The sequence below is a fragment of the Schistocerca gregaria genome, chromosome X (genome assembly GCF_023897955.1).
Source record: "Schistocerca gregaria isolate iqSchGreg1 chromosome X, iqSchGreg1.2, whole genome shotgun sequence".
Classification (NCBI taxonomy): Eukaryota; Metazoa; Arthropoda; class Insecta; order Orthoptera; family Acrididae; genus Schistocerca; species Schistocerca gregaria.
The window spans coordinates 160,942,906-160,970,219 of NC_064931.1; the positions used below are offsets into that span (position 1 = coordinate 160,942,906).

General features: G+C 37.2%; 1 protein-coding gene across 1 annotated transcript in view; it reads left to right on the top strand.

Moving 5' to 3' along the window:
* The first annotated feature begins 290 nt into the window (after window positions 1-290).
* Window positions 291-27,314, top strand: part of LOC126297853 (methionine aminopeptidase 2-like) — a 106,950-nt gene continuing 79,926 nt past the window's right edge. Inside the window, exons 1-2 of the mRNA XM_049989119.1 lie at window positions 291-635; window positions 10,361-10,549. Of these exons, the coding sequence (XP_049845076.1) occupies window positions 488-635; window positions 10,361-10,549 (337 nt within the window). The 5' untranslated portion in view covers window positions 291-487. The remainder of the gene's footprint in view (window positions 636-10,360; window positions 10,550-27,314) is intronic.

The following is a 27,314-nucleotide window of genomic DNA, read 5'->3' on the forward strand; positions in this document are numbered from 1 at the left end:
AATGTAAATGGAGCCCCGTAATTTGAATGTGCTCGGCTTCAACAAACGATGGAAATTGATTTTAGCCGCACTGCTTGAGGCAGATAAATTACATCACTTTTAACTGCATTTAAAGAGACGGAAGTACACAGTGGACCTTTTTTTAAGTGTATGATGCTGTATGGTTCTCGGTTCCAGGTTTTGTACTCGATTACTTTTGGTTCCCGAGAATGGATTGCTCCATTCTTCAAAGTTTTCGATTTTGCATATCTCTATCCTCAATGCAAGTGAGAACCAGTGAGTACCGTTGGAAGTGCTATGGAAGATATTACACTTTGATGCCGAGACTCCAAAGTCAATGTGTTTGTGCTGTGGACCTACACAATGTACACAGTGTAGGTGGAATTTCGGTTAGTAGTGAGGCTAGTTTTGTTGATTGAAGTTGTTAGCTATTGTAGAACTGAGAAATAAATACGCGCAGTACAGTATATAGTGTTTCTGGAGAAGAATGGCGACTGTAATGGATGACACTGGGAAATCGGAAGAAAAGTTGTCTGATAAAGAGCTCGCTGACGATGTGGACGATGGAGAGGTGGAAGAAGGAGCACCCGATGCTTCGAAAAAGAAGAGAAGAAAAAAGAAGAAGAAGAAAGCAGGTACATATCAACATAGTGAAGGCTATGCGTAAATGCGACATACGTGGTGACTATAAACTTTCGAAGTAGATGTTTATTTGCACTTGGGATTTTCTGCTGCTGTCTGGTACACGTTTCGACGTGACATTTATATATACATGTAAATCTTTTGCGTCCGTATTGACAGTAACATTTTTGTGTGAACGGTAGTAGCTCATTCAGTGGGTGGCAGATCCATCATGTAAGAAATGTGCAACACTGATTGAAACATTGTAGAATTTCAACATTGTCATGCAACTGGAAATATTGAGCCCTCCTTTAAATATAATATGCTATGCATTTCCAGATTACAATACGAAAGAATGTGTAGAATGTTAACACAGACTTTGCAGACTTGATTTAGTTTTTAAACTTGGTAATGACACTTTTCTTCATTTGGGGTGTCTTTAAAGATTATCTGTATTGCTTAGGATGATAGAGCACAACAAAACCAAGACAGTGTGGACCATCATCAGGAACGAAACAAATCAACTGCCACGTAAACATGAAAACACTATCCTGATCCACAACAACACCAGAGTTACTAATCCACAAGAAATTGCAAATATTTTCAACAGTTACTATGAATCTGTTACAAAGCATCAACAAATCCACACCCAATAGACAAAAGAAAATAACAACTCCTGAAGAATATATATTCTTCTGGGAAACTACTCCTGAAGAAGTTGTACTAAGTGCAAAGTACCACAAGAATAAATTCTCATCTGGAATCGATGACATCCCAGATTTTATCGTCAAAAACTGCAGAAACAAAATAGCTCTCCCACTCTCAAATGTGTACAACTCATTGTTGATGGAATCCAAAATGCATGAAAATGGTTAAAGTCATCAGAATCTTTAAGAAAGGTGAACAATTCAATGCAGAAAATTAGAGACCCATATCACTGTTACCTGCGTTTGGTAAACTTTTGGAGAGATTAGTTCACCAAAGCCTAATTAATTTTCTTGATAAGAACCAGATACTACCTGATGCCCACCTTTTTTTCAGAAAAAGCAAGTCCACGGCAACTGCCATATATGAGTATTTACACTCCACCCTAGATGCTCTAGACAAAAAACAAGAAGCAGTTGGGTCATTCCATGTCAGTTCAACTAGAGGCTCTAGCTCATAGTCTCAGATTTGACTGAAATTCAGTACACTAATTCTACCATGTGTGGAACACTCGTGTACAAAGTATTAGTTTCCCCTGCCAATTAGTTCGAGAATTATGACCAGTGAAAGAAGGTAGTGTGACCCAGAAATTGCAACCCGCATGTGGCACTCTATCTCCAGGCCCAACTTCAGGTCTTAATAACTTTGGAACTATTCCACACAGTCCAGTGAAATTTTTAAAAACCCAGTAGCATCCATTTAGAGAACACACTCCATGAATCAAAACGCCAATTTCTGAGGGAAAATAAAAAATTCCAAAATGTGATTTAAAAAATGTAATATGTTTAAAGTTACATATTGTAGGTGGCCTCTATGCCAAATATAATTCACTCAAAAAGGGTATAAATTTTTTTGTGGTAAGCTTAATGTGGCCTAAACACACACAGAACTCATCTTTCCCGTATCAGTCACAAAAAATGAGTTACATGCACATGAAAATATAAAAATTAGCTGAATAACACAGATTTTCGAAGTGTGGTAGCAGGGCAATTCCATGTCAAATCAACAAATGCTACAACCTTACCCTCTTGGATTTAAATGAAATTAAGTATGCCTGTAGTACTCATAAATAGTACCACAAATTAATTTTTTCACATTTTTCTGATAAAAAGTTAACGAGTAATGGACTTTCAAAAATTGAAAAAAAGGACAAATTTTTGACTTGCGGAACAATGTTGTTTTCTTTATAACTCATGTTCTAATTAAGCTAGAACAATCAAAAGCAATTTTACGTTAAGGGTGGTGCTTTAAAAATTCGTAAAAACTAATTTATTTTAGATATTAGACCTACTTTTCACCAGGTGTATGTTGTTGTAAAATTTGGAAATTAAAACTTACTTATAATTGACAAAAGAACGTATGTTTTAGGCTTCTGTAATTAATAAATATAAACTGAAAATTAAAAAAAAAACACAGAGAGATGAATACCTGAGATCAGACCTAAATTCAGTTAGTAATTACTATTATTTACAAATAGGCATCCTACTAGTGCACGTCTTCATACTTCAAACTAATCAGTCTGTTGCACGTCAACATTTATGCACTGCATAACTTATATGTTCGCCCTGTAGCAGTTTGAGGGTTCACGATTGCCATTACTTCCCCACTGCTTATGGAAAGAATGTCTGGATGACTCATAAATGTAAAACATGTGGATGTAAGAAACTGTGATTTCATCCTTCTCCTGATTTTTTTTCAAGTACACAGGTTAACCACTAGTGTCCATTATAATCACAAGCAACATATCCTTTTATGTCTTTGAACAGTATTGTATCACTGCCAGAAACTGTCACCAGTTCAATTTTACTATCATCAGAGTTTGAATACACTTTTGTTATTATTTTGTCCTTGCTAACAGGAATAAAAGTGTGAAGTTTTTGTGTCCCTACAATTTTGCAGCATTTCTCAAATCTCTCCATAAGTTTCATTTCTTCGTTTTTGTGATCTTTAGTAGCATATTTGAAGTTCATTCCTTCTATGTTATCCTTGGTAAACACATAAAGTTGTTTTGGTGTCATTATTTGACCACTGTATGGCCGTTGCAAACTTGCTCGAGCTGCAAGTTGTTTAACTGTTCCACCAATACCATCACTAGCTCCCTTTCCATGCGAGGTGGCTGAAAAATGCCATTCAGCTTCAGTTTGGAAATAATCTTCATGATGGCACAGGTTGATAAAGTTCTTCCTATTTTTATAATGAGCTGCTGCTCCATCAGAGAAATAATATATTTTTTTTCGATTTCTACTGAATTTAACAGTCAGGAAGTCCAAGTACGACTGGAACAAATGCACAGCAACAGTGTCATGTGTTAGGCATTCTGATATGATTACAAGACTTGTGTGCTCGAGTTTGTTCCCATCCTTGTAATAAGCAACAATGCGATGAATTATTGCTTGCATGTTTGTCCAGTGATAGCCTTGAACTTCGTCCTGGATGACAAAGGAGTAATTCTCAGAAAAGTCACAGATTGCTAAGACCTCGCCTTCTTTAAGCTCATTTCTCAGTCTCTTTTGGAAGGTTGATTGTTGACTAGTAACAAATGAATGTCATGTAAGCAATTTTAATTTGTCAAAAATAAATAAATAATGTTGTCCGATGATTTTATGATTGTTTCCAGAGATGTGTGATCAACAGAAACCCATTGCTGATAAGTTATATTATCAATATCATAAGTATTCAACAAATCTTGTAAATATGACTTAAATGTTTCTGGGCCAGGACAGATTTTACATTCACCAAAATGACAAGCAGGCAATGACGGATTACATACAATTCTTGCGATGCAGTCTTTGTAAGTTTTTATTGGATTATCTTCATCCTTTGTCAGCTGAGGAATGTTACATCCAGTCAGCACAAGTTTGAAGTTTTGATGGGTAGTACACACACACACACACACACACACACACACACACACACACACTGTGTACCACTACTTCCGACTAAAACACAATTTTGTGGGATGTAGGTCTGCAAACTTCGAAAGTCCAATTTGGAGCTTTGGATGGTTGTCTTTAAAGCTTGTGTAAATTTCTTTCAAATTACTTAAAACTATCCGTTTTTGTACTTGCAGTTTTTCTCCATTGTCTCTCACAAGCACAAAATCTTTGGTGAAGACAAAATTCCCTTGGCCTTCACCAAATCTTTTACTCTTTGAGCCATGTAATTTGTTACGTTAAATTCATCATGAAGTTTCTTAACACTCCAGCTTAAGGGTTCAAGTGGTATCCAAGCCAAATTTCACACACTGCACAAGTAGACCATAATGATATATATCTGAAAATTTCAGTATGTTATTGCAAGAAATTTGTGTACAATGGAAGTTGGTGATTTGGTCATTGTTCCACAACACAATTTTGTAAAAACATATCATAAACTGTTCTGCCTCTTCTTATCCTCTCCCACAACTGTTTAATCACTAAGCAACAACATATAGACAGATTAACACAACCTGTCATTAATATTTACTGCACCTTAACATCTAAAAACCAGTTGATTGTGCTTCAAACAGAAGTTCTCCCACACTTTAGCTACTGTACTCTGTAAATTGAGTGGCAAATTGTACTGTCTTCCTCACACTGTGGTAGGAACTGGAACTATCATAAGAATATGTTCAAAAGGAATCCAACACCTGTCTGCCAAACATGGCCAATGAAATGATCTTGCTGGTCCTGCTGGTGTCATGTAGTTCACAAATACATCACCTTCTGCTTCACAGCACTCTGCAACACATCCTAAGTACCATTTGTCATCATAAACAGCAATAACATAGCAACCTGGTTGTATGTTGCTGCTTCTGAATCCTGAGTCAGACACACTTTGAAGACACATGTTGTGCATTAACCTATAGTTATAACCGGACAGTCTACTCATCTGCACGTTGTGAGAGTCTGCTGGAGAGAATTGATGATGGCTCCTTTTGCCTGCAACAGTTTTAATGTGCTCTAGTCTGCTTTTTAGCAACTCCTCGACTGACGTCACCTCGTCTTTCTAAATATAAAATGATTGTATGCTAGAGATATTTTTCTGTACCCAGGTAAATAACTGAAGAGGTGACCTTCTGTAGGGTGCTGCAGACTAGCTCGTGATGCTGTGTGCTTAATGATAGCACCAATACCATTACATAGATTTTTACCATGACTTGTTGCAAAAAAAATCCATTCTGTGAATCTGAAAATCATTGTAATGCATGCATAAATTTTTGAGATTTTTACAGTTTTTGTACTGAATAGCTTCTCCATCACTGAAGTATTTCGCAAAATGTATGTGAGGCGGCGTGTTTTTCACATATGCCATGACAGTGTGAATGTGGGCATGAACTGCAATGACATCATGAATTAAACAGTCACTAAAAAACGCACAGGTTCATGACAGACACATCACCTGATTCACTTCTATAGTAAATTGCAAATGGCTTGAGAGTTGCTTGACTGTTGTCCCAATAATATCCTTGGGTGGCATCTTGACCTATAAATGCATAATTTTCAGAAAAGTCTAGTATTGCTGCAATTTCAAATTGTTTCAAATTATCCTTAAAAATCTGGAGATAAGCCGATTGTGCTGTTGCTGTGAAGCTGTGTGGGGTCAGTTTGTCCATTTTTTGACAACACATTTCGACAAAATCTTCCACTGTACTTTGCTTCGTTTCAAGACTTGTGCGATCCATGTGTGTCCATTATTTATAAGAAACAAGTTCATTGTCATCCATAAAGAATTCACCATACAGCTTGTTATTCATGTGTTCTGCAAGATTTTCATTACCAGGACACTATTCACACCTGTGTATCATGCACTGGTAGGAACTGATGTCACACACTATCAGCTTCATTGCACCTTTGTAATCCAGATCAAAATCCTTTATAGCAGCACACATCAGCTTAGCATTTTGATGGGTCTCACATACACAAACATAGTTCTTCCTCTTCCACCATAAATGTGTCAGCTATTTTGTGTTTTAATTCCATTTGAGCTTCTTGTATTTTTCTTCAACCATAGCTGGGCCTGTCTCTGTCACTGAAGTATTTAATTGCTCTTCTGCTGTGTTTGTAGGTGGCTGATACTCTTCATCACTGTCATGTAAATTATCAGAATATTCTTGATTTTTAGCAGTGTAACACACTTGTAATATAACTTTTGCCCTGGTTTCATGTTAAGTTCCATGCACTGATTCACTTTCAATACTGATTTTATATCAGTTTCTCTGAGGCTACACTTCACTGTCTTCTTATGAATCCAAAATGGATCAAAACAACTTCTTTGTAGGAAAGAATACTTATCCAGAAACACTTTCATATGATGATAACAAACTGGAACTGTACTTCTTGTGCCCACAGGGTGTATCCCAGATCTCCATAGCAACAAATCTTGGTCCGATTCATCCAGATCAGACAGTACACAGGGAATGCCACATTTTGTTCCATATGTTGTTTTATGACATTCAAATGCTTGTGCTCTACCAATACTGCAACTTGTTTGAACAAAAGCACCACTAGTACACTCTTCTGCCTCCATACTGACTGTCCACAACAGTACTGACCAGTCTGAACTAGAATCTTAAAACCATGAGTAACCTGTAATTGTTGCTTGTTTCCTTTTTTGTTCCTGCCTAACAATAACTCATTCTGTCCTTGAAAACTACCATTGTTTAACTTTCTGTTGCCTTCTGGTTCCCAACAATTGCTGCAGCTTTATCTGAAACAAGCTGTCTGCATCATCACTATTACTTGCTAAATCGTGTTAAAAGAAACGTAACCAAATACTACTCTGTCAACTTTTATTGTACTCAAATGCCTTGCAATAACAAGTTGAAATTTTGCCACATATTATATTATGGTCTGCTTGTGCAGTGTTTGAAATTTGGATTGCTACCACACATACAAAATCCATGTTTTTCAGGTAATTTTTCAAATTTTTGTGTGCATGTAACTCTGTTTGTGTGACTGATATGGGGAAGATGAGTTCTGTGTGTGTTTAGGCCACACTAAGCTTACCACAACAAAATTTATACCCTTTTTGAGTGAATTATATTTGGCATAGAGGGGACCTACAATATGTACCTTTTAACGTATTACATTTGTTTAATCACATTTTGGAATTTTTTTATTTCCCTCAGAAAATTTCCTTGATTTATGGAGTGTGTTCTCTAAATGGATGTTACTGGGTATAACATCCCAGCTCCTCCACCAAATTATAACATCCCAGAACTTTCTGCACCAAATTATAACATTTCAGCTCCTCAACACCAAATTAAAATGTTGCATTAGGAGGTGTCTGCTTCGTGCAAAAGGTCTTGAGTTCATATTGACGACAACAAGTAATTCTTCATTACAGACGTTTATTTACAAACAGAACTGACAGACTTCACAGACTCAACAACTGACTCTCCGAGCTAACCGCACTGCATATCCGAACTGGCAACTGACAACTCCTAGGTGTATTAATATCTTTCCAAACAATGAGAGTCTTTTGACAATGTTTTGTTTATAATACGATAGCAATTCACGACTTAAAACTAAATTAGACATTACAGAATTTTAGTACAGATTAAAGTAAGTGAAAGGATCAGTACATATAAATTCTTACAAGCATAATTTCCAAATAGATTTTATAACATTTTTCTACCAGCTTCTGGATAACCTTCACCAGATTTGTACCGATGTTTCCAGAAATATCTTGACATTTGATTCTGGATATTTCTTGAGTGATCCAGAACAACTATCTACATGCAAAATGATTTAAATCGTGTTTCAAAATGTAAACAAATCCTCCTAGCAATATTTCTTGATGCAAATCGTCCCTCGAAACTAGGCTATGAAACAGTTTTCACAAGTTTTCGTATTTTTGCGATCACAATACAGAATTTCTCCATAGAAAGTTCCAGAAGTGTGCATTAAACGTTCATTTACGGACTTTCTCTTTAGCTGGTGAGTTTTTTAAAAGTATCTTGTCCATATTATACGAAATAATTTAGCTCAAAACTGATAATTTATACAATTAATCAGAGCTACAGCAAACAGTGAGTCTTTCTTTTACAAAATGAAATATAATTACAAAATTGAATGAAAATAGGTTACTCATACTTATATATATTTACATTAATTCTATTTTTGTTCTTTCTGTGCAAAATGTCCTAATATTGACACACTACAATATTTAAACATCACCAAAGTTTCCCTTTACATTTTGCATATCTGTATCGACATCTCCTAAAAGTCTACAGTATCGAATACTTCAATATGTCCTGTAATGTTACATGGGTTGTGAAAATTTCACTGGACTGTGTGGAATATTTCCAAAGTTATTATGACCTGAAGTTGGATCTGTAGATAGACTGCCAGATGCGGCTTGTAATTTCCGGGTCACGCCACCTTCTTTCACAAGCCGTAATTTTGGAACTAATTGGCAGGGGAACTTAAAAATTTGTACATGAGTATTCCACAATTGGTAGCATTGGTGTGCTAAATTTCAGCCAAATCAGCTGGAACATTTTCTCAAGTTGGTTGAATGGACATGGAATGACCCAGCTGGGATCTTCCTAGATTTGTCCAAGGCATTTGATGTCATAGACTACAAGATTCTTCTCAACAACTGGAGTTATATGGCATCAAAGTACCCCACTAAACTGGTTCAGCTCATATCTGACAAATAGGAATCAAAAAGTGTCAATGAAATTTAACAATTAAGGACATATCGAAACATACTACTCTGACTATTGCAGTATTACACAAGTTGTGCTCCAAGGCTCATTACTTGGACCAATGCTCTTCCTTGTGTACATAAACGACCTACCGTCAAACATCAATGCCAGCACCAGTACACTCTTCGCAGATGATACCAGTATCTTCATAACAACCAAAAGTGAACATGAACTCCAAGAGGCCATAAATGGAAATACAGACAACTGGATGATTGGTTTAAGAAAACCAAGCTCATAGTTAACACAAAGAAAACCACTTACCTAAACTTCCACCTAAGATCAAATAAAATTAAGCCTGGTAACAATTCCCAAATATCCCCAAATGCAGAAACAAGATTTCTAGGCCTATGGATTCAGGATAATCTAAAATGGCAAACACACATTAATAAAACTAATAGTAAGCTAAACCAAGTGTGCTATGCCCTACGAATACTCGCGTACTGCACAAGCCCAGAAAGTGGTTACACAGCCTACTATGCATAATTCCATAGTGTAATGCAATATGGTATTATATTCTGGGGAGACTCTACACATAGCCCAACCATTCTCCTCACCCAAAAGAGGGTTATAAGAATAATGAATAAGGCAAAGCCGACTGATAGCTGCAGACCTCTCTTCCAAAGATTGCTCATCCTACCCCTTGGTAGCATGTATATACTAGAACTATGCAAATTTGTAAAAAGTAACATTACAAAATTTAATAAAAATGTAAATGCCCATGGCTGTGGTACTAGAAAAAAAATGAAACTCGATGTTAAAGAAATGTGCACCTCTGCCTTTAAAAACTCTCCCTTCAACAAAGGCATTAAAATAGGCAATAGCCTGTCATCAGTAATAGAAAACAGTAAGTCCCAGACTGTATTTTATAAAAAATTAAAATCATTGTTTCTACAGTGCCAGTGAATTTCTGCTCCACATGGGTGGAAAGAAACATGAAACAAATTGCAGCAAAGAATTTTGTAAAGAGTAAAACATGAATGCAAGCATGTGCAAAAATCTTGCATCTGTATCATCTGCTACTAAGCAGATTAAGTGTAGAAAGAATATCCAACCAGGTACTGTTGTGTATATGTGTGAGAGGAATACAGCACTAAAATACTAATGTGTAACTGAGTATGTAATTTGTGTGTTCATAACTTCTCAGAAAACATGTATGTAAGCTCATGTTTGTGTAAACTTTCACCGTATTACTTCATGCCAGCAAATTATCATAAAGTCCAATATCAAATGTATGTTTGTGCATCACCATGTGCATATCATGTACAGTATTGATTCATAGACCAATAAATAAATAAATATTTTTTGTATGAATCAGTACTGTGTAATCGTTCAATTGTTCAGGAGCTGCTGCAGCAGCTGCAGATGCTGCAGATGCTACACCTGGAGATATCCAGGGAGAAGATGAGGACAAAATAGAACAACGTTTGAGGGATATGAGTATCAATGGATGTATTGATATACTTGCTGGAGCTGATTCTGCAACAGCTTCACAGGGGAACAGTGTGGCGGCGGCAGACACAACCTCCGAAGGTATGAAGAGTACCTCAAGCATATTTTTTAGTTAGTTTCATGTTCCCTGACTAATTTGTAAGATTGATCATAATGATGTAGAATGATTCCTTTTACATTCACATCTCAAATTATTTTTTAATTGCAGCTACATGATAAACGTTTGTAAGCTTTTGTTTAAATGTACAGATGTTACTTGCTATTCCTACCCACCACCTTTCACACCTCACAATAATAGAAAGTCTTCTACAGAATAAGAGGAGTTGCCGGGGAGAAACAATATCAGTTTGTTTACAAATTTAACTTGCTCTCTGTCGGACATTTTATATCCTTGGGTAAGTGATTAAAATTTTGGTGGCGACATTGTGCACCCCCTTTTTGTGCCTAAGATGACATTAATGTAATGAATGCCATTTTTCCTTCTAATAATGTAATTATTTACATCATTGTTCCTTTTGCTGCTGGTAATTTTTACAACAAAGTTCATGTGGGAATTAATATACTTTGAGGCAGTAGTCAAAAATCTCCTTGAGCAGTTGTAGACAAGATGATCGTGGGTGAGCACCACATATTATTCTTACAGTATGGTTTTCCTCAATGGACAATTTCTTTAAAATAGGTTACTGCAGAACTTTATTCCATATGACTTATTGAATGAAAATTTACAAAATATGTCGACTCACTGATTTCTCTCTCCCCAAGATTTGCAATTATTAAAGAGTGCAAATGTGGCTAAACTAAGTTGATTGTCATCAATGTGGATGCCTAAAAATTTTGAATGTGCCACTCAAGTTGTTGTTCCCTCGCCAAATGTTAGACGTGGCTGTCAGAGCTTGAATATGTTGTCTTTTTGAAATTGAGAGTGAGACCATTTGCAGAAAACTGCTTGGCAATACTTTCAAGATCATTATTTACCATTCCTTCTATTGCTATTACACTGGACTCGCATTCGGGAGGACGACGGTTCAATCCTGTCTCCGGCCATCCTGATTTAGGTTTTCCGTGATTTCCCTAAATCGTTTCAGGCAAATGCCGGGATGGTTCCTTTGAAACAGCACGGCCGATTTCCTTCCGAATCCTTCCCTAACCCGAGCTTGCGCTCCGTCTCTAATGACCTCGTTGTCGACGGGACGTTAAACACTAACCACCACCACCACCACCACCACCATCCTTCTATTGCTGTTTGTATGTTTGGATTGATTACAGGTCAATCGAAAGGCCATATACCACTCATTGTCTTTGACTCGTGCTGTTGTGTGATGTCATTGAGGCATGATGTGTTTTAAATGGATTGTGTTTGCAGAGGGTGTGTTGGAGTAAGCAGTGTGGAATGTTTGTGTCCAAACTGTTTGTAAATGATGTTAGTGTGGAACTGAACTTCATGCTGTGTGTTACTCGGTGTTATGGGAGTTTTTCATTGCCTTGTCAATGAGTTGTTTGAATATCATTAGTTACTGGCCACTGATTTGTTTTCTGTTTTGTAATTGTTAGTTCATTTTACTACTGATGGTTTGAAAGTTGTTTTCCTTGGTTGTTTTGCTTGATACTAGGTATTTAGTTTACAACAAAATTTACTACTCATTCATTGGTGGGTGCTATGGGTGAAAATATGGTGTCTACAATTAAATTTTGGCTTTGTGGTGGAGTGTGCAAGGTGCCATCACTGTGCAGGATTTGTTAAACTGGGCAAAGTGTGTCTTTCCTGAACCAAGGATGAATGTATGTTGTGTTTTCAGTATTTCAGGAATGACTATTTTGTTCTTTTGGTGTGTGTGCACATACCAGTCTAGATTTGTTTGTCAGCTGACTTTGGTTAGGAAGCATGTCTATTTTTGGTCTTTTATTGCAAGAAGTGTAGTCTGTTTCTTTATGTTTGTAATTTTCTTTTAGATGGGCGTATCAAAATTTCTGTTGGAGTAGATTTTTATGATTTTGTGGTTTGTGTTGGTAGTGTATGTTCATATTTAGTAGTTTTTAGCCATGTGTATCATGGGGTATGTTGTAGTTATTTTGGTCTTGTTAGGTTTTGATAATATTTACTTCTCCTAGTTATGGGTTGTGTGTGTCATGGGCCTTGTGTGAGCTATATAGGCCAAACGAAATTTGCTGTACCAGATTTTCAGGTTGTCTGGGTTCCAGGTTTCACTATCTTGTTTGAGCTTAATCTAGGTCAAGCAAAATGTCCAATATCAAATGTCTGTTTTTTGTATTTTTTCGTTGGGTTGGTTGTTGAACAATTCATGTGCATAATTTTTTGGTTCATGTATATTTTGGGATAGTGTCACAATTGTTATTGTCTTTTATTTAGTTTGTCCCTGCCAAAACTCCATACTTATGCAATTGTTCCGTTAATTTCATTCTATTGCAATGTTTCACGTGTTACTGATGTTTGTTCACGGGTGTGTGTTTTTTGTCTGCCACCTTCACGATGTCACAGGTCAAATCCGACAGGTGGTATCACAACTTTTGTAAGCCTTGATTACAGTACTAGTATCATCTGCAAAGAGAAGAAATTCTGCTTTTTGTATGTTAAATGGAAGGTCCTGTGCATGAATGGGAAACAATAGTGGACCTATAATTGGGTCTTGTGGAACCATTCCTGGAAGCTCTTAAAATTTTTTTGTAAACTATTATTTTAAGGTTTACATGCTTGTTGAGCAAATACTATAGTTTCCTGAACTACATGAAGCCGAAGCAGAAGGGGAGAACTTTAACTGCACAAATATGTTTGTAGAGAAGAGCAGTAGTTTAAAAAAACTACTTCTGTATCATACAGCAATTATCGTATCTTATGCAGTTCTGCTCATAAAACCTATGGCTGAACAAAAGATTTTGCTTTGCTTTGCTTTGTTTGCACACATAAGGCTTATAAAACATTTTGTTCAATGCTTTGAAAAGTGAATGAGGAAAATACTAATTGTTTGCACAGAATGAAACGTAATTTCAATTAGGAAACATTTCACCATTGTTTACAGACAGTTTTGCATGTCACATTTTTTTAGATTGGACTATTGTACCTGTCAGATAGTCACAGGACATGGCAATGCAATGGAACACACAGTGTGTCTGTACATTAGATTTTAATCCTGAATTTTTAGGAAGTTGGTAGAAATTGAGAAGGTAAAATCAAAATCTTGAAATGTCCCAGTTTGATGTATCTTGTGATTAACTGCTCATGTACTTTTATCTTCCAGTTCAGTTTACACTCTAGCAGTACATCTCAAAACCTTACAGAAAGGTTTATCCTTCCTCATTTTCCCTCAAGTTCTAAGTTCAGAAATTCTCCAACGTAACACCTGCTAAACTGCTTCTGTAAATACTATCCCTGACTACTCATATTCCTCTTCTTTATAAGTGAAGGCTTTGTGGTGTTAAACTGCAGTCTAAATTCCTGGATGATAGTCATATTTTGCAACCAGACACTCCAAATATTTGAAATTCCTATACTACTGCCCAGTTTTCAAACCAAGAATTGTAGTGGTATTTCACACTAATTTCTTTATACATGTCAAAATTTACCTCTATACCATAGTTCTTGCCTGTTTCATTCAATCCTGTATGATATTATTTCTCCCCAGTTGTGATAGGCTATAAGTGTATTGAAAAGTCTTTATGATTCTCCCTATGCAGACTTCTGTTTCCAGCCACCCTCCATACAGTTTAGGTGGGTGTGTGGCTCTGTCTCCCTTACATTCGAATCACATACTCGCTTTTAAGTGAGATACTGTGTAAAGGATGAGCATTCTGCCCATGAAGTAAATGCAGAATTCTTTTCTATTAGTACTCTTTCAGAGATAATTGTCATCATTGCAGTTACACAATCTTGTTTTTGCTCCAAGAGAAAATTGATATTCTCGTGTTATGACTCAATTTTGTTGTAGCTATCAGTTTAAATGTCTGTGCCATCTTTTCTGCTAGAGAGGTTAGACTGATGACACTGTGGACTCTAAATGTCTTCTTCTTCTTCTTTATGGCAGTGGTTCATTGAAAAGCTATTGGCCATTTGCCAGTAATATCTTATATTGGTGAGATGAGTCATCTGGGCCATTCCATGTCAAATCAACACACTGATTCAGACTTGATGTCTCAGATTTCTGTGATTTTTGGTATGCAGCGATATATCATAGACTTATGGAAAAATACCAGATTTCAGTTATGAAGCACAATTATTTTTCAAGTTATTACTTTTTTAAGATTTAAATTTTTATGAAGAAATTTCATATTTTGGCACGTTTGAATGCCTATAGGCTGGCAACCAGTGACTATATAAATCTGGGTGTGGTCTCATTTTAAAGCTGTTGAATGAGGCTTTAATATGAGACATCACAAAATAGGAGTTACAATTACAAAAAATTGAAAATTTTAAAATTCTAAATTTCTCAAAGTGGCAATTTTAAAAATTACAAAAAAGTTTTCACATATAGTTTGTAATGTCTTAATACCTACAGCAAAATTCTATCATGGGATCTCAATGGGACCAGGAGATACAGGACTTAAGAAATACACGTTTTGTGAAAAATACCATAATTAGTATCATTTCAGAAAATTTTGAATAGTTCATTGAATGAAGCAAGCAACACATCACAATGAAACAAGCAGTAGCTATTACTTTTACATTTTTTTTAATGGAGTAAGGTCACATAGACACGCAAGTGTAACATTAAAAATCCAATATTATGAGTAAAGTTAAGGGTTAACAAATTAGTTCATTGAGACTTCAATCGTTGGAAGATACCTACACGCTTGTTCACTTCACTGTCTGGTAAACTATATGTTCGGCCAGTCTGTGTGATGGGATTCACTTTGCATATCACATCTGCAAAAGGGATTCACAGTGTATCAGGTGGTATGGCATATATAAATCAGGGTGATTGACCTGAAGGATGTAGGAATGTAACTTGCACTTCACAGCAGTCTTCATCTTTATCCAGAACATAACTCAACCACCAAGTGTCACCATAGATTGATTTTACATGCCCACTAATATCTGCAATTAATATATACTGCATGTCCTTTACAACAGGAAATATGCTTGAAACAACTGCAGAAGAAAATAATTTCACATTTACTTTGGTTCCATATTTGAGAGGTATGAAGGCATGAAGTTTCTGGGTGCGACATTGTACCAGTTGGCCAGTTTTGCTTCAGGGGTCACAAATACAAAGTCTATTTTAGAGATGTTCTGATGTGACCATTCAAACAGTTGCCTTGCATCCGTGAATTGGTCCTTATACGGTCTTTGTAGGCTTGCTCTGGCTGCTAGTCTTTTTTACTGTGGCTCCCAGCCCATCACGTTGTCCTTTGCCATGTGCTGTTGCCGAAAAATGCCATTCAGCCTCAGCTCCAAAATCTTGCTTGTGATTACGCAAGTTAATAAACATTTTATATTTTTGTATTGGGTTGTAGAGCTGTCAGAAAAATAGAATAATTTTTTGGGAGGTCTTTGAAACTTGCATTTCAGATATTCCATCAACTTTGTCTGGAACAGGTAGACGGCTGTAGTGTTGTGGTTGAGCCAGTCTGATATTACTACAAAATGTAAATGTTTGACTTCTTTCTCTTTAAAATACACCACAAAAGGGTGGGTAGTTGCCTGGCCATGTGACCAATGATATGATTGTGCCTCATCTTGCAAAATGATTGAATAATTCTCAGAAAAGTCACAAATGACCGCCACTTCACATTCCAGAAGATTTTCCTTGGTATGTCTCAGAAATGCACTTTGTTCCTTTGCTGTGAAGTTATGACGAAGTAAGACAGGAAGCTTTTCACAAAATACATTAACAAATTCACTTAGGTATTTGAATTATTTCCAAGTTACATCTATCCACAGAGATCCACTGTCTGTATGTGACAGTCTCAATTGCATTGTCTTCATATGCTTTTTCCAAAAGTTCTCTAATCCTTTTAGTACCTGGACATGAAACACAATTTGAAAAGAAGCGGTCAGTTGATGGTGGGCTGCAAACCATCATTTGCAGGCAGTCCTTGTATGTTTTAATTTTGTCATCTGTCATTGAACTCATTCTTGCATTTTCGAACATAAGCTTCACATTCTGATGAGTGGTTCACACACAGACTGAGTGTGTTCGACTCTGGCCTGCTAGCACACAATTTTTAGGCCAAATTCTGCAAACTTAGAAAATCCCACTTTTACAGCTGGGAATTTTTCTTTGAAAACTATATACACTTCTTTCAAATTATTAAGCATCAACCTTTTTGAAATGTGTTCTTTACCACCTGTGCTGCCATCTTTCACTGATATAAAGTTCTTCATCCCTGGCATCACTCTGCTCATTTCATCACTTGTAAAAAATACTTTAACAATATGAATGGTATGATTTGACCGACTTTTTCCTGGTTTCAGATCAGCACAAGACAAGGCACCCTTTTGCTTCAACATCTTGGCTTGTCGAACTAAGTAGTTGGAGGCCAAAAATTCCTGCATTCCTTTCCTCACACTCCAGCTGTCAGGCATAAGAGTCAGCAGTTGAAGCTTCTTCTTCTTACTAGTGAAGCTGTTGTACACCTTCTTTACATGTGTTAAAAACTCGTCTTGTGAATCATCATTCTCATCATTGCTAGATGCATTCACTAACAGTTTTCTCTTGACAGCAACATTGATTCAGTTGACCTTCTCAGTAGAGTAAATTTTGGATTGCATCCTCTTTTTGTCTACAGGCGATTCTCCCATCTCCAAAAGAGAGCTGTTAAGAGAACTCAGAGCTTCACATTCATTAGAAAATGGCATATCAACAGCTTCTTCAATTTTAGTATTAGACTGACCTCCTTCATGTATGTTGCTAGTTCCAGTGGAAATTTCTCTATGTTTTTCATTTCTCAACTTTGTCAGCTGCTTTCTACAACTGTCACAGGCCTTGGATAACTTAAGTATTCCTGGAATCAAGTCACACATCCATGAAGTAACAAGTCTCAAACCTTTTCTTGCATGGGAGTGATTAGGCATATCAAAAGGATTAAAACAATCGATTTTTACTATCTTGTTAGTGGTATCCATCCTGCAAGGGAAAAACAGTGAGAAATTAACAAGGAAAAGTGCAGTGGCCAAGAAATTGGTTGTGTTCTAAACATACAACATCACAGGAAACATCAAATGAACTTCATACAAGCAACTCTGATGCTACACTGGCTATAAATGAATGGACATGTCTGCTTGACCAATCAATTTCCACCTTGTGAAAGAGGATTTCCCCTGAGGGAAATCCCCTTTTTTCTGAGTAAAAGAGATTTCCCTCTATTTGTAGGCCAATCAGCTTCAGTTCTCTTTTAAAGAGAGCTTTCCAAATATGGTACACTATAAAGTAATCATTGTGTTTTATTAATTTAGTAGTGTCCTGCACACTGCATAACAAAATTACTAATTAAAAAATAAAATTGTACTAATTTGGTACATTATTTACAAAACGTGTATTTCTGAAGCCCATTATCTCATGATCCCATTGAGATCCCATGACAGAATTTTGATATATGTATTAAGACATTACAAAATATATTTGATATATTTTTGGAATTTTTAAAATTGCCACTTTTTGAGAAATTTAAATTTTAAAATTTAATTTTGAAGTTTTCAATTTTTTATAAATGGTAACCGCTATCTTGTGGCATATCATATTAAAGCCCTATTCAACGGCTTTAAAATGAGACCACTCCCAGGTTTATATCATCCCTGGTTGCCAGCATATGGACATATAAGGGTGCCAAAATATGAATTTTTAAGAAAAAAATTTAAATCTTTGAAAATTAATAACTTCAAAAATAATTGTTGTATAACTGAAATTTGGTATTTTTTCATAAGTCTATGAATATTGCTGCATACCAAAAATCATGAAAATCTGTGAAATCAATTCTGAAACTCCCCCAAATTTGTGTTGATTTGAAATGGAATGAATGACCCATCTGCCTCTTTCAATTCATCCTTATTTTTACTATTATCCTCCTAACTCTTAGTAATTTAAGCCCTTTCTCTTCTTCATGTAACTCAAAATCTACATAAAGTGTGATCCCTTGGTGTCTGTGTTTGCTGTTACGAGTTGTTTTGTGTAACTTATTTACGGATTTACTTAAAGAGCTTTCCGTTGATCATTATCTTACATCTTGCATGTAACTGAAGTGTGAAGATTTCATCACTAATTTAAAGTTCTTCTCCTTTGTTGTATCAATTTCCCATATTGGTTAATAGTTCATTGTTTTGAGTTATGAAGCATGCTATTCTAGTCATTAGGGTGATATTTACTGGTAGCTGCCATGAACAATAATATCCAAGACATTTGTCCCTTCTGAATCCTAGGACATATTGAGTAATTGTTTATCAGTTTAGCTGTGAAGTCTGCAATAAAAATAATTTTTTGTTCACCAAGTTATTTCAAGGTTGTGTACCATGGGTGGTGTCCAATTAAAAGTATTTTGTGTAGGACAAGTGATGGACCTGAATTATGTCATTGCCATATTGATTTTTTAGACTATTTGGAGTGCCATTGGCTCATTTTTTAGTAATTTTAATGAAAAGGTCTCTTACTCAATAAACAAATTCCAGCAAGTCATAGCTATTGTGAACAGAAACAGGCTTCAGATGATACACAAATACTGAAAAGTTTAATAACTGGTTAATTGATAGTTGTTTAAGTGTTTACTTGAAAAATGTAGTGAAACATGACAGACTCTTTCTCCATAACAGCAGCAGCAGCAAGTATGAAGTCTGTTCAGAATATTCTGGAACTTTGCCCACAAACTTCTTCTGTGCTTACGTTTTACTTATTGTGCATGGTCTCCTTCGAAATACTCTGCTCCACAATTGATATACACTACTCCCAGTGCTGTTTCCACTTCTGGAAGCAGTCTTGGTATGCCTCTTGCTGGATTGCACAAAGTGCCGTCTGTAAATTTTCTTTTATCTTGTCTATCATGACAAGTCTTCATCCTTTAAATAGGGTTTTTTAACATTGGAAATAAAAAAAAAGTCTGCAAGGACCTGGTCTGGAGAGAGTGGAGGATGAGGCAGCACAGTGACCAACAGGGATGAATGTGCGACTGTGTTATTGTGATGCAAGACCCATAAATTGTTTTGCCACATTTTAGGTCATTTCCTTCTCACATTTTCTCGTAGGTGTTGCATGTCTGATAGTACTATCAATTAACAGTTTGTCCCTGTGGCACCAATTCATGATGAAATAATCCTTCAGTGTCAGAGAAAACTATTAGCATGGGTTTGACATTTTACCTGACCTGGTAAGCATGTTTTGGCCATTGAGAACCTTTCCTGACACATTTTGAAGACTGAATCTTGATCTCAACCTCATAACCGTAGACCCATGTCTCATCACCATTTATGATTCTCTTGAGGAATATCACATTCTCATTTGCGCAATCAACAAGCTCTTCACAGATTGCGAGGTGAAGGTCTTTCTGGTCTTGACTCATGACCCGTGGTATGAACATGGTGGCAACATGATTCATTTCAGGATTTAATCATATGATCCAGATGAAACGTTACATTCTTCTGCAGTCTCTCTGTCGATCAGTCTTTGATTGGCATTCTTAACTTCATTGACATTCCTGACATGAGTGCTGTTGGTAGACATTGGTGTCCTGAGTGAAGATAGTCTTTCAACTTCGTCTACCAATTTTCAAACCATATGAATCATTCATAAAACCTACTACAACGTGTGCACTCATTACCGTAGGGTTCCTGCATCATTTGGTGTATCTGTGTAAAGGTTTCCTTGAGTTTTGTGCAAAATTCTTACCTGGCAGCCCGTTGTACATGGTCCCTAAATGTCCTATGTGCCCTCAATGATACTTCCGGGGGTGCAAATCGGACTACTCTCCTCCGTTTGTACCGGTCCCTTGTCCGTTTTGAAGCTAGACTATGGGTGCTTTGTTTATGCGTGTACACGTCCATTCCTCTTACGCCATGTCAACACTATCCACCATTGTGGCATCTGGCCACCAGTGCCTTTTACACTAGCCCAGTTGAGAGTCTGTATGCTGAAGCTGCTGAATTACCACTGTCCTGCCGTCATGACTTTCTCCTCAGCAGATATGCATGCCGTTTATCTGCCACGTGTGACCACACCTCCTATGTCTCCTCCTTCGATGATTCCTTTTATCGCCAGTATGGGATGCATCCTTCTTGTCTGTTGCCTCCTGGCATCTGCTTTTGGCACTTACTGTGGCGGCTTAAATTCACACTACCTGCAACTTTCCCGGTGGGTGTGAACTGTTCACCACTTTGGCCTCATGAAGTGGCCTGTGTTAAACTTGGCCTTCATTTGCTTCCTAAGGACACTACTCTAGTCTCACTCTACTGCCTTCTGTTTCAAGACCTTCTCATGGAACTCGGCAAGAGTACCTTTGTGTACACTGAACTCGGCAAGAGTACCTTTGTGTACACTGAACTCGGCAATAGTACCTTTGTGTACAGTGATAACTCTCGGACTGACTGTGGTGTTGAATGTGACTTCGTCATTGACACCCACGTCGTTTGATTTCGGCTCAGTATTTACAGCCAAGCTCTTTGCCCTGTATCAGACCACGGAGTACATCCGACGCCACTGACTTTTCATTTGTGTCCTCTGATCAGACGCACCCAGTGCCCTTCAAAGTCCATGTGCGCTGTACACTGCCCATCCCATAGTGCAACGGGTCAAGGAAAACTGTCACTTGCTCACTCTTGGTGGAGCCACTGTGATGTTTATGTGGGTTTCTGGACATGTCGGTCTGCCAGGAAATGAGGTTCCTGCCAAGGCTGCAGTCCTCGTACCTCAGCCCACTAGTTCCTATATTCCCTCCAATGATCTCTTTGTTGCTGTCTGTCAGGAGGTGGTATCCCGTTGGCATTGCTATTGGTCCTCCCTTCATCGGAATAAGCTCTGGCTTATTAAGCCTCCCCCAGCAGCATGGATGATCTCTTCTCGGCCCTCCTGCCAGGAGGAGGTAATTTTAACTAGGTTGCGTATTGGTTCACTGCCTTTTTAGCCATCATCATATGATACATGGTGCTCCCCCACATTGCACCCAAGTTTTATCTGTCTGCCACTTCCTGACGGAATGTCCATTTTTTAACCGTTTACGTATCCACTTGGGTTTGCTGTCTGAGTTATCGGCCATTTTAGCAAAGGCCTGGGCTGTGGGCCGCGTTTTACTTTTTATCCATCAAAGCAATATGTTGAAGGCCATTTAATTTTTAGTTTTGGTCCTCCGTTTCTATATGGTGTCTTTTGTAGCCCTTTGCTCATGTCCCTGTTTTTAGCTGTCTTCTCTTATGTCAATTAAGATTGTCGTATAGTCTTTCTTTAAATTCTCTGTGTCTTCATGTTGTCTAGTTTTGACTTGGGCACATATGACCCCAGATGTTTTTGCACCCTAAAACAGAACAAAACCAGGACAAGGATTGGTGCTGACAGGGTGTTCATGCCCTTGTTCCACACTGGAGGAAGGCCGTGGAATGACAAGGAGATTACGTAGAAAAATAGGATGTTTAGGTAAAACACCATTCTTCCGTGTGTGTAATTCTCATTATGTTGAATAAAGAACTGTTGAAGAAAAAAATGCAGTGCATTACTTTCTAGGCAAACCTCATACAACTAAATATATCTTAAAAGTTCTGTACTTTTAATTGAACTTCATTTTAATTACTTTGTATCGGTATTTGTTTGTTACTGTATGACTATTTGTATGTTATACGTGCATTGATGACATTTAGGATAACTTTGCATCCTATACATAGCTGGTTGAAGCATGCATGGTGCTTTTTACTTATGTTATTTTTACGTCTCATCAATTGTTGCAGTGTGGTAGAATAAGAGCTATAATGTGTTTTTGTTGTAATTATTGTCATTTGTATTTAATTAAGTAAAGTAATTTACGTTCTTTCACTTTTATTGTAGCTTCTGAAGATGGCTATTGCATAGCCAAAACTGGTAATTTTATTCAAAAACTTTGCGATAGAGGCAATTGAATAAAAAAATGGCACATTAAACAGTGCTTCCCTTCCTCATGAACGGTAACCTGGTGCTCACAGATATCAGTTTCCTAATGTAGAGTGCTATGAACTCATATTTTGACATTGAAATTTACCATGAGCTGTTTCCCATCAGTCAATGTTCTGTTTCTTCCCAAGCTTCCTGTGTAGTGGTATTTTTGCATCCACATAAATATCTATGTCCTATTGTACAGGTAAGAGTGATGTTTAGATTAGATGGTGAGTGGTGTTTGCAAAAGAAAGAGTGCTGTGAATGCTTTGCAGCATGAAATTGGTTGTACAATATTCTTTTGATTATTCATGATTTGCATGAGAAAAGTTGTATCGAAAGTAGTTTTGCAGTGTGTCACTATACACAATACAAATACCTACTGGTGACTCCAGGACTGTGAACATGCTGTTATGCACTCTGTACGCCCTTCACTATGTTCAGAGAACTGTCGCCAAGTCTGTAAACATGTTGCTAAGCCACATGCACTTCTGCATGCCAACCCTTCAGTCTGGCTGGGAAACTGAGTCAGCATCCCCCCATAATGATTGAGATATTGAGCTCAAAAAGAGGATGTTACTGTCATGCACTATAGATGTTTTGATGAAACATGCTGCTTTGAATTTCTTGTTTGTTTTTGCTTTGGTGAATGAAAGTTCCATTATCATGTATAGGGCTATTAGTGAAATACTAAGGTTTTTCCTGATACACACAACAGATTGATAAATGTACTCATTTGATGCAGCAAGTATACAGTTTTGTTAAGATTTCTTTACTGTGAGTGTGATTACAACTTTTAGAGTGTGACTACCACTTTGTTATTCTTAAGGCCCTTTTCTGCAGTTTGGAATTGTTTCCATGTTTTGCGCCTTTGATCCCCAGAAAAAAAAGAAATCCCATAGTTAATAATTGAGTGTATGTGGAAATAGTATGTCACTCAAAGAGATTTTGTGTTACAAACTGATCATAGAACCCTGAGAAAATATTGTGCTAATGACATTCTTCTTTCTGTTATCTTTGTGTGTTCATTTTCTGTTAATCAACACTCAGTATTAATTCCTAAAAACGTTGTGATTTTTACACGCTATAGGTTTCTCATTTATGCTTATGCAACAGAGTTGTTTTCCCTCTTTGTCCTGGAGTGCAAGCTGCTTTTTTGTGTTTAGTACTAATTAATTACATATTACCCTTGTTTTCTCTAATAGCAGTTGTGGTGCTTCCTCAGTGACTGTTGCTCTCATCAGCAAAGAAAATTTTTTCTCCATGTCTTATACTGTCTGGAAAATCATTGATACTTGTTAAGAACAGTATTGGACCAACACGTGACACTGAGGCACATCTGTGCCTGACAATTGTTTTACTAAAAAAGTTACCAGCAATGGACATTATTAAAGGTGGACACCTCCATTATTCATAAAACTTGAATGATAACTGATTCCAGTAGTACTTTTGAACTTTAATGTAATTATAATCTTCTCACACTTCAAAAATGAACTGAAATGTGTTCCAGAAATGTGGGTTATGATCTATGGAACAAAACTGGATAGCTCCGTTACATTTTTTCTTCATATTTGGCCAACTCCATAAGCAGCCAATAAGATTACAGGAATATCTCTCTGGCATTCCCATACTACAATGCGTATTCAGTATGGCGGATTGTCTTCTGTCATAAGACATTGTATTTTCAGCCATACCTTATGTTGTTAATTAATATAATAAAGTGTAGTTGCAGAAGGCAATGTGCAAGAAGTACATCATTCTAAAGAAGCAGGAAAAGATAAAAGCAATTGGAAGGTGGCCGGAGGAGCCTCCAATGTGCAACAAAACAGGACGACTCATAAATTTCTTTTCAAATTTCAACTTTTTTCACTCTGTTCCAAATTTTAACTGATTGTGTAGGATAAAGTGAGTGAGGTGGGAATGAGTGCATGAGTGTCATTTGATAGGTTTCCTCCTCACTGTGTGAAACTATTTTCATACTTTTATCCACATTTGTTTCTTTTAATGTGTGTAAGGGTGCTGATAACCTACCATTGAGCACCTGTAAGCTCCACACACACACACACACCAAATTTTAACTGAAATTTACTTTCAAGGGATAATAAGAATCACCTGATAAATACTCAGTACTCTACACCATACAGATCTCTCTATATTAATGTTTGGTCTCTCCTGTAAAAAAAGTGAAAAGTGGAGTTTTCTATTCTTGAAAATGAGCTCCTAAATTATCTCTACCTTTTGAACCCTATTTTCCAAGTAATACCGAAAGCTCTTGTTTTCAGGAAGTTGCCTGTGGTTTTCTATACTCACCTAATTACCTTTCTTTAGTAATGACCAACTTGTGCATGCTTCAGGCCTCAGAGAAATGGGGAAGGGGATAAAAGGAGGAAAAAGAAATAGTGAATGTGTTGATGGAATATAAAGCTTGGTCATTTTGAAGTGGGAGTAGGGAAAGGGTAGGTAGGTGGAAGAATAGGGATTAGTGAAGGTTCAGGCCAGGGGGGGGGGGGGTTAGGGGAACATATGATATGTTGTGGAGAGATTCTCCACCAGTGTTGTTCAGAAAAGATGGGATATGTAGAAAGGATGCAAATGGTGCAGGCTGTGAAGCAGTCAGTGAAATGAAGTACATTGTGTTGGGCAGCGTGTTCAACAGCTGGACGGTCCAGTGCTCTCTGGGCCACAGTTTGCCATGAAAGGCAGTGCTACCTGTGAAAGCAGTTGTGATCTACAAACTAAAATGTAACCACTGCTGCTTTCTATTTGGGTATGACAGCTAACAAACTGTCTGTCCTCACGAATGGCCACCAACAAACTATGGCCAAGAGACAGGTGGACCACCCTTGCTGAACACGTTGCCTAACACAGTGAGCTTCAGTTCAGTGACTGCTTCACAGCCTGTGCCATCTAGAACCATCCTACTCGCACCAGCTTCTCTAAATTGCATCGGTGGGAACTCTTCTCGCATATATCCTATGTTCCCTTAAACCTGCGAGCCTCAACATTTAGTACCAATTGTTCACTTGCATATCCCCTTCCCTGCTCCCATTCCAGCATTACACAGCCTTATATTGTGCCAACACACCCAAAAGTTCCCCTCACTCTCTAATTCTCTCCTTTAACACTCCCTTTCCCTTCCCACTGCCCCACCAAACTTCCTGCTTGATTGCACCTAGTAGTTCTACCCTGTCCCTACCATGTCCGTGCATGCTCCCACAAGCACCACTACACCTTCCCACACCCCTACCTTCCTATCCCTCACCCTCCCCACCACATGCCACCTCTTTACCCCCACCAACCACACCAAATGGCTGCTTCCATCAGGCGTAATTGCAGTCTGGTCACAGTGGCTAGAGATAGTGGTCATTTTTGTCTGTGTGTTGTGCTTGTGTGACTGTGTCTGTGTTTTCTACTTCGGAAGAACAACTCCTGGCGACAGCTTAAAACGTATGGCAGTATTTTCTTTGTACCTGTTGGTGATTCAACTTGTCTATATGGTGAGTAGCAATCTGTCTTTTCAAAATGTTGTTGAATTAAAGGATTCATATTCACTTCCAGAACAGAGACTAAAAACTCATTTACATCTAAATATCATATTGTATTCCTGTCTTCAAGTTGTATTGTGGAAAACATCACTATTGTGTGTGCTGTGTAATTCACTTTGGGGGTGTTTTAGTAAGATTTAGTTAAAACTTCTCCACATTTAGTTAAAACTTCTCTGCTATAGCAGAGAAATATTTGTTTACAAAATCCACCAGTTTGTGAGGATTTTCCGTTGCTCAACTACCTCTTTTTTTTTTTTTTCTTCTTCCTACACTTCAATATTTTATGACATACCAATACAGCTTTGCTCTTATTTGCTGCATTATCTATTATTTTGCCATTGAACACCTTTTTTTTGCAGCAAGCGATACCCTCTTGTTTATCTTTTGGTACATATCCTAGAAATCTAGGAATTGTTGATTGGTGGTGTGCTTTTGTAGAGAGCTGAGAAATTTAAAAGTGTGGAGGGACTCTCTGATCCTTGCAGTTATTAGTTTATTTTCCAAGCTGCTTGAAGTGGTTACTTTCAGAAATGTCTCCTCAAAAATTAATTTAAAAAATGTGGAGCATTAGAGAACTTGGCCACCTATACTGTTTTCCACATGTACTTCATTCCAGGTTTGATTTCCCAGTTCACTAGAAAAAGTATTATTTTGTGTTCAGAGAAGATCTCTTGTAGGCCTGCAATATTGTGGGTTTTATCAAGTCTGTCTTTAGCTGTATCATGATAAAGCAATTATCAGAGTGGCAAAGATCTTTTATAATAGTTTGCCATTTTCCCTGTCTATATGTGTAAGTATATGATGTAAGACTGATGCTGAACTTTTTGATACTCTAGTAGCAGTGTTTACCATTTATGACACTCCAAATGTATTCAGAATGAGTAGGGAGTTAATAATAATTTCACTTTAACATTTGTCTTTATATTTCTGTCTAAACATATAATTGTGTTATTTTTGGGGCTGACATTCTGCCTAGGACTTCAGTTAGTTTATTAAAGCAATTGTCCACTCTATCACTAGATGAGCAGTACATGCACAGAATGATTAAACTTTTTATAGATTTTTAAACCTTTCTATGTTCAGTGGCTGCCAATTTTAAATATTTGTCTACACTAATTGCAATCAGAACTTGTAAATAAAAGTCAAGGAGACATATTCCAGTACTACACAGACCCTTTCTCAGTCAGATACAGAACTGGGAGACTGCTCTGAAACACATCTGAACAAAGAAGGCAGGGATGGGCTAAATTA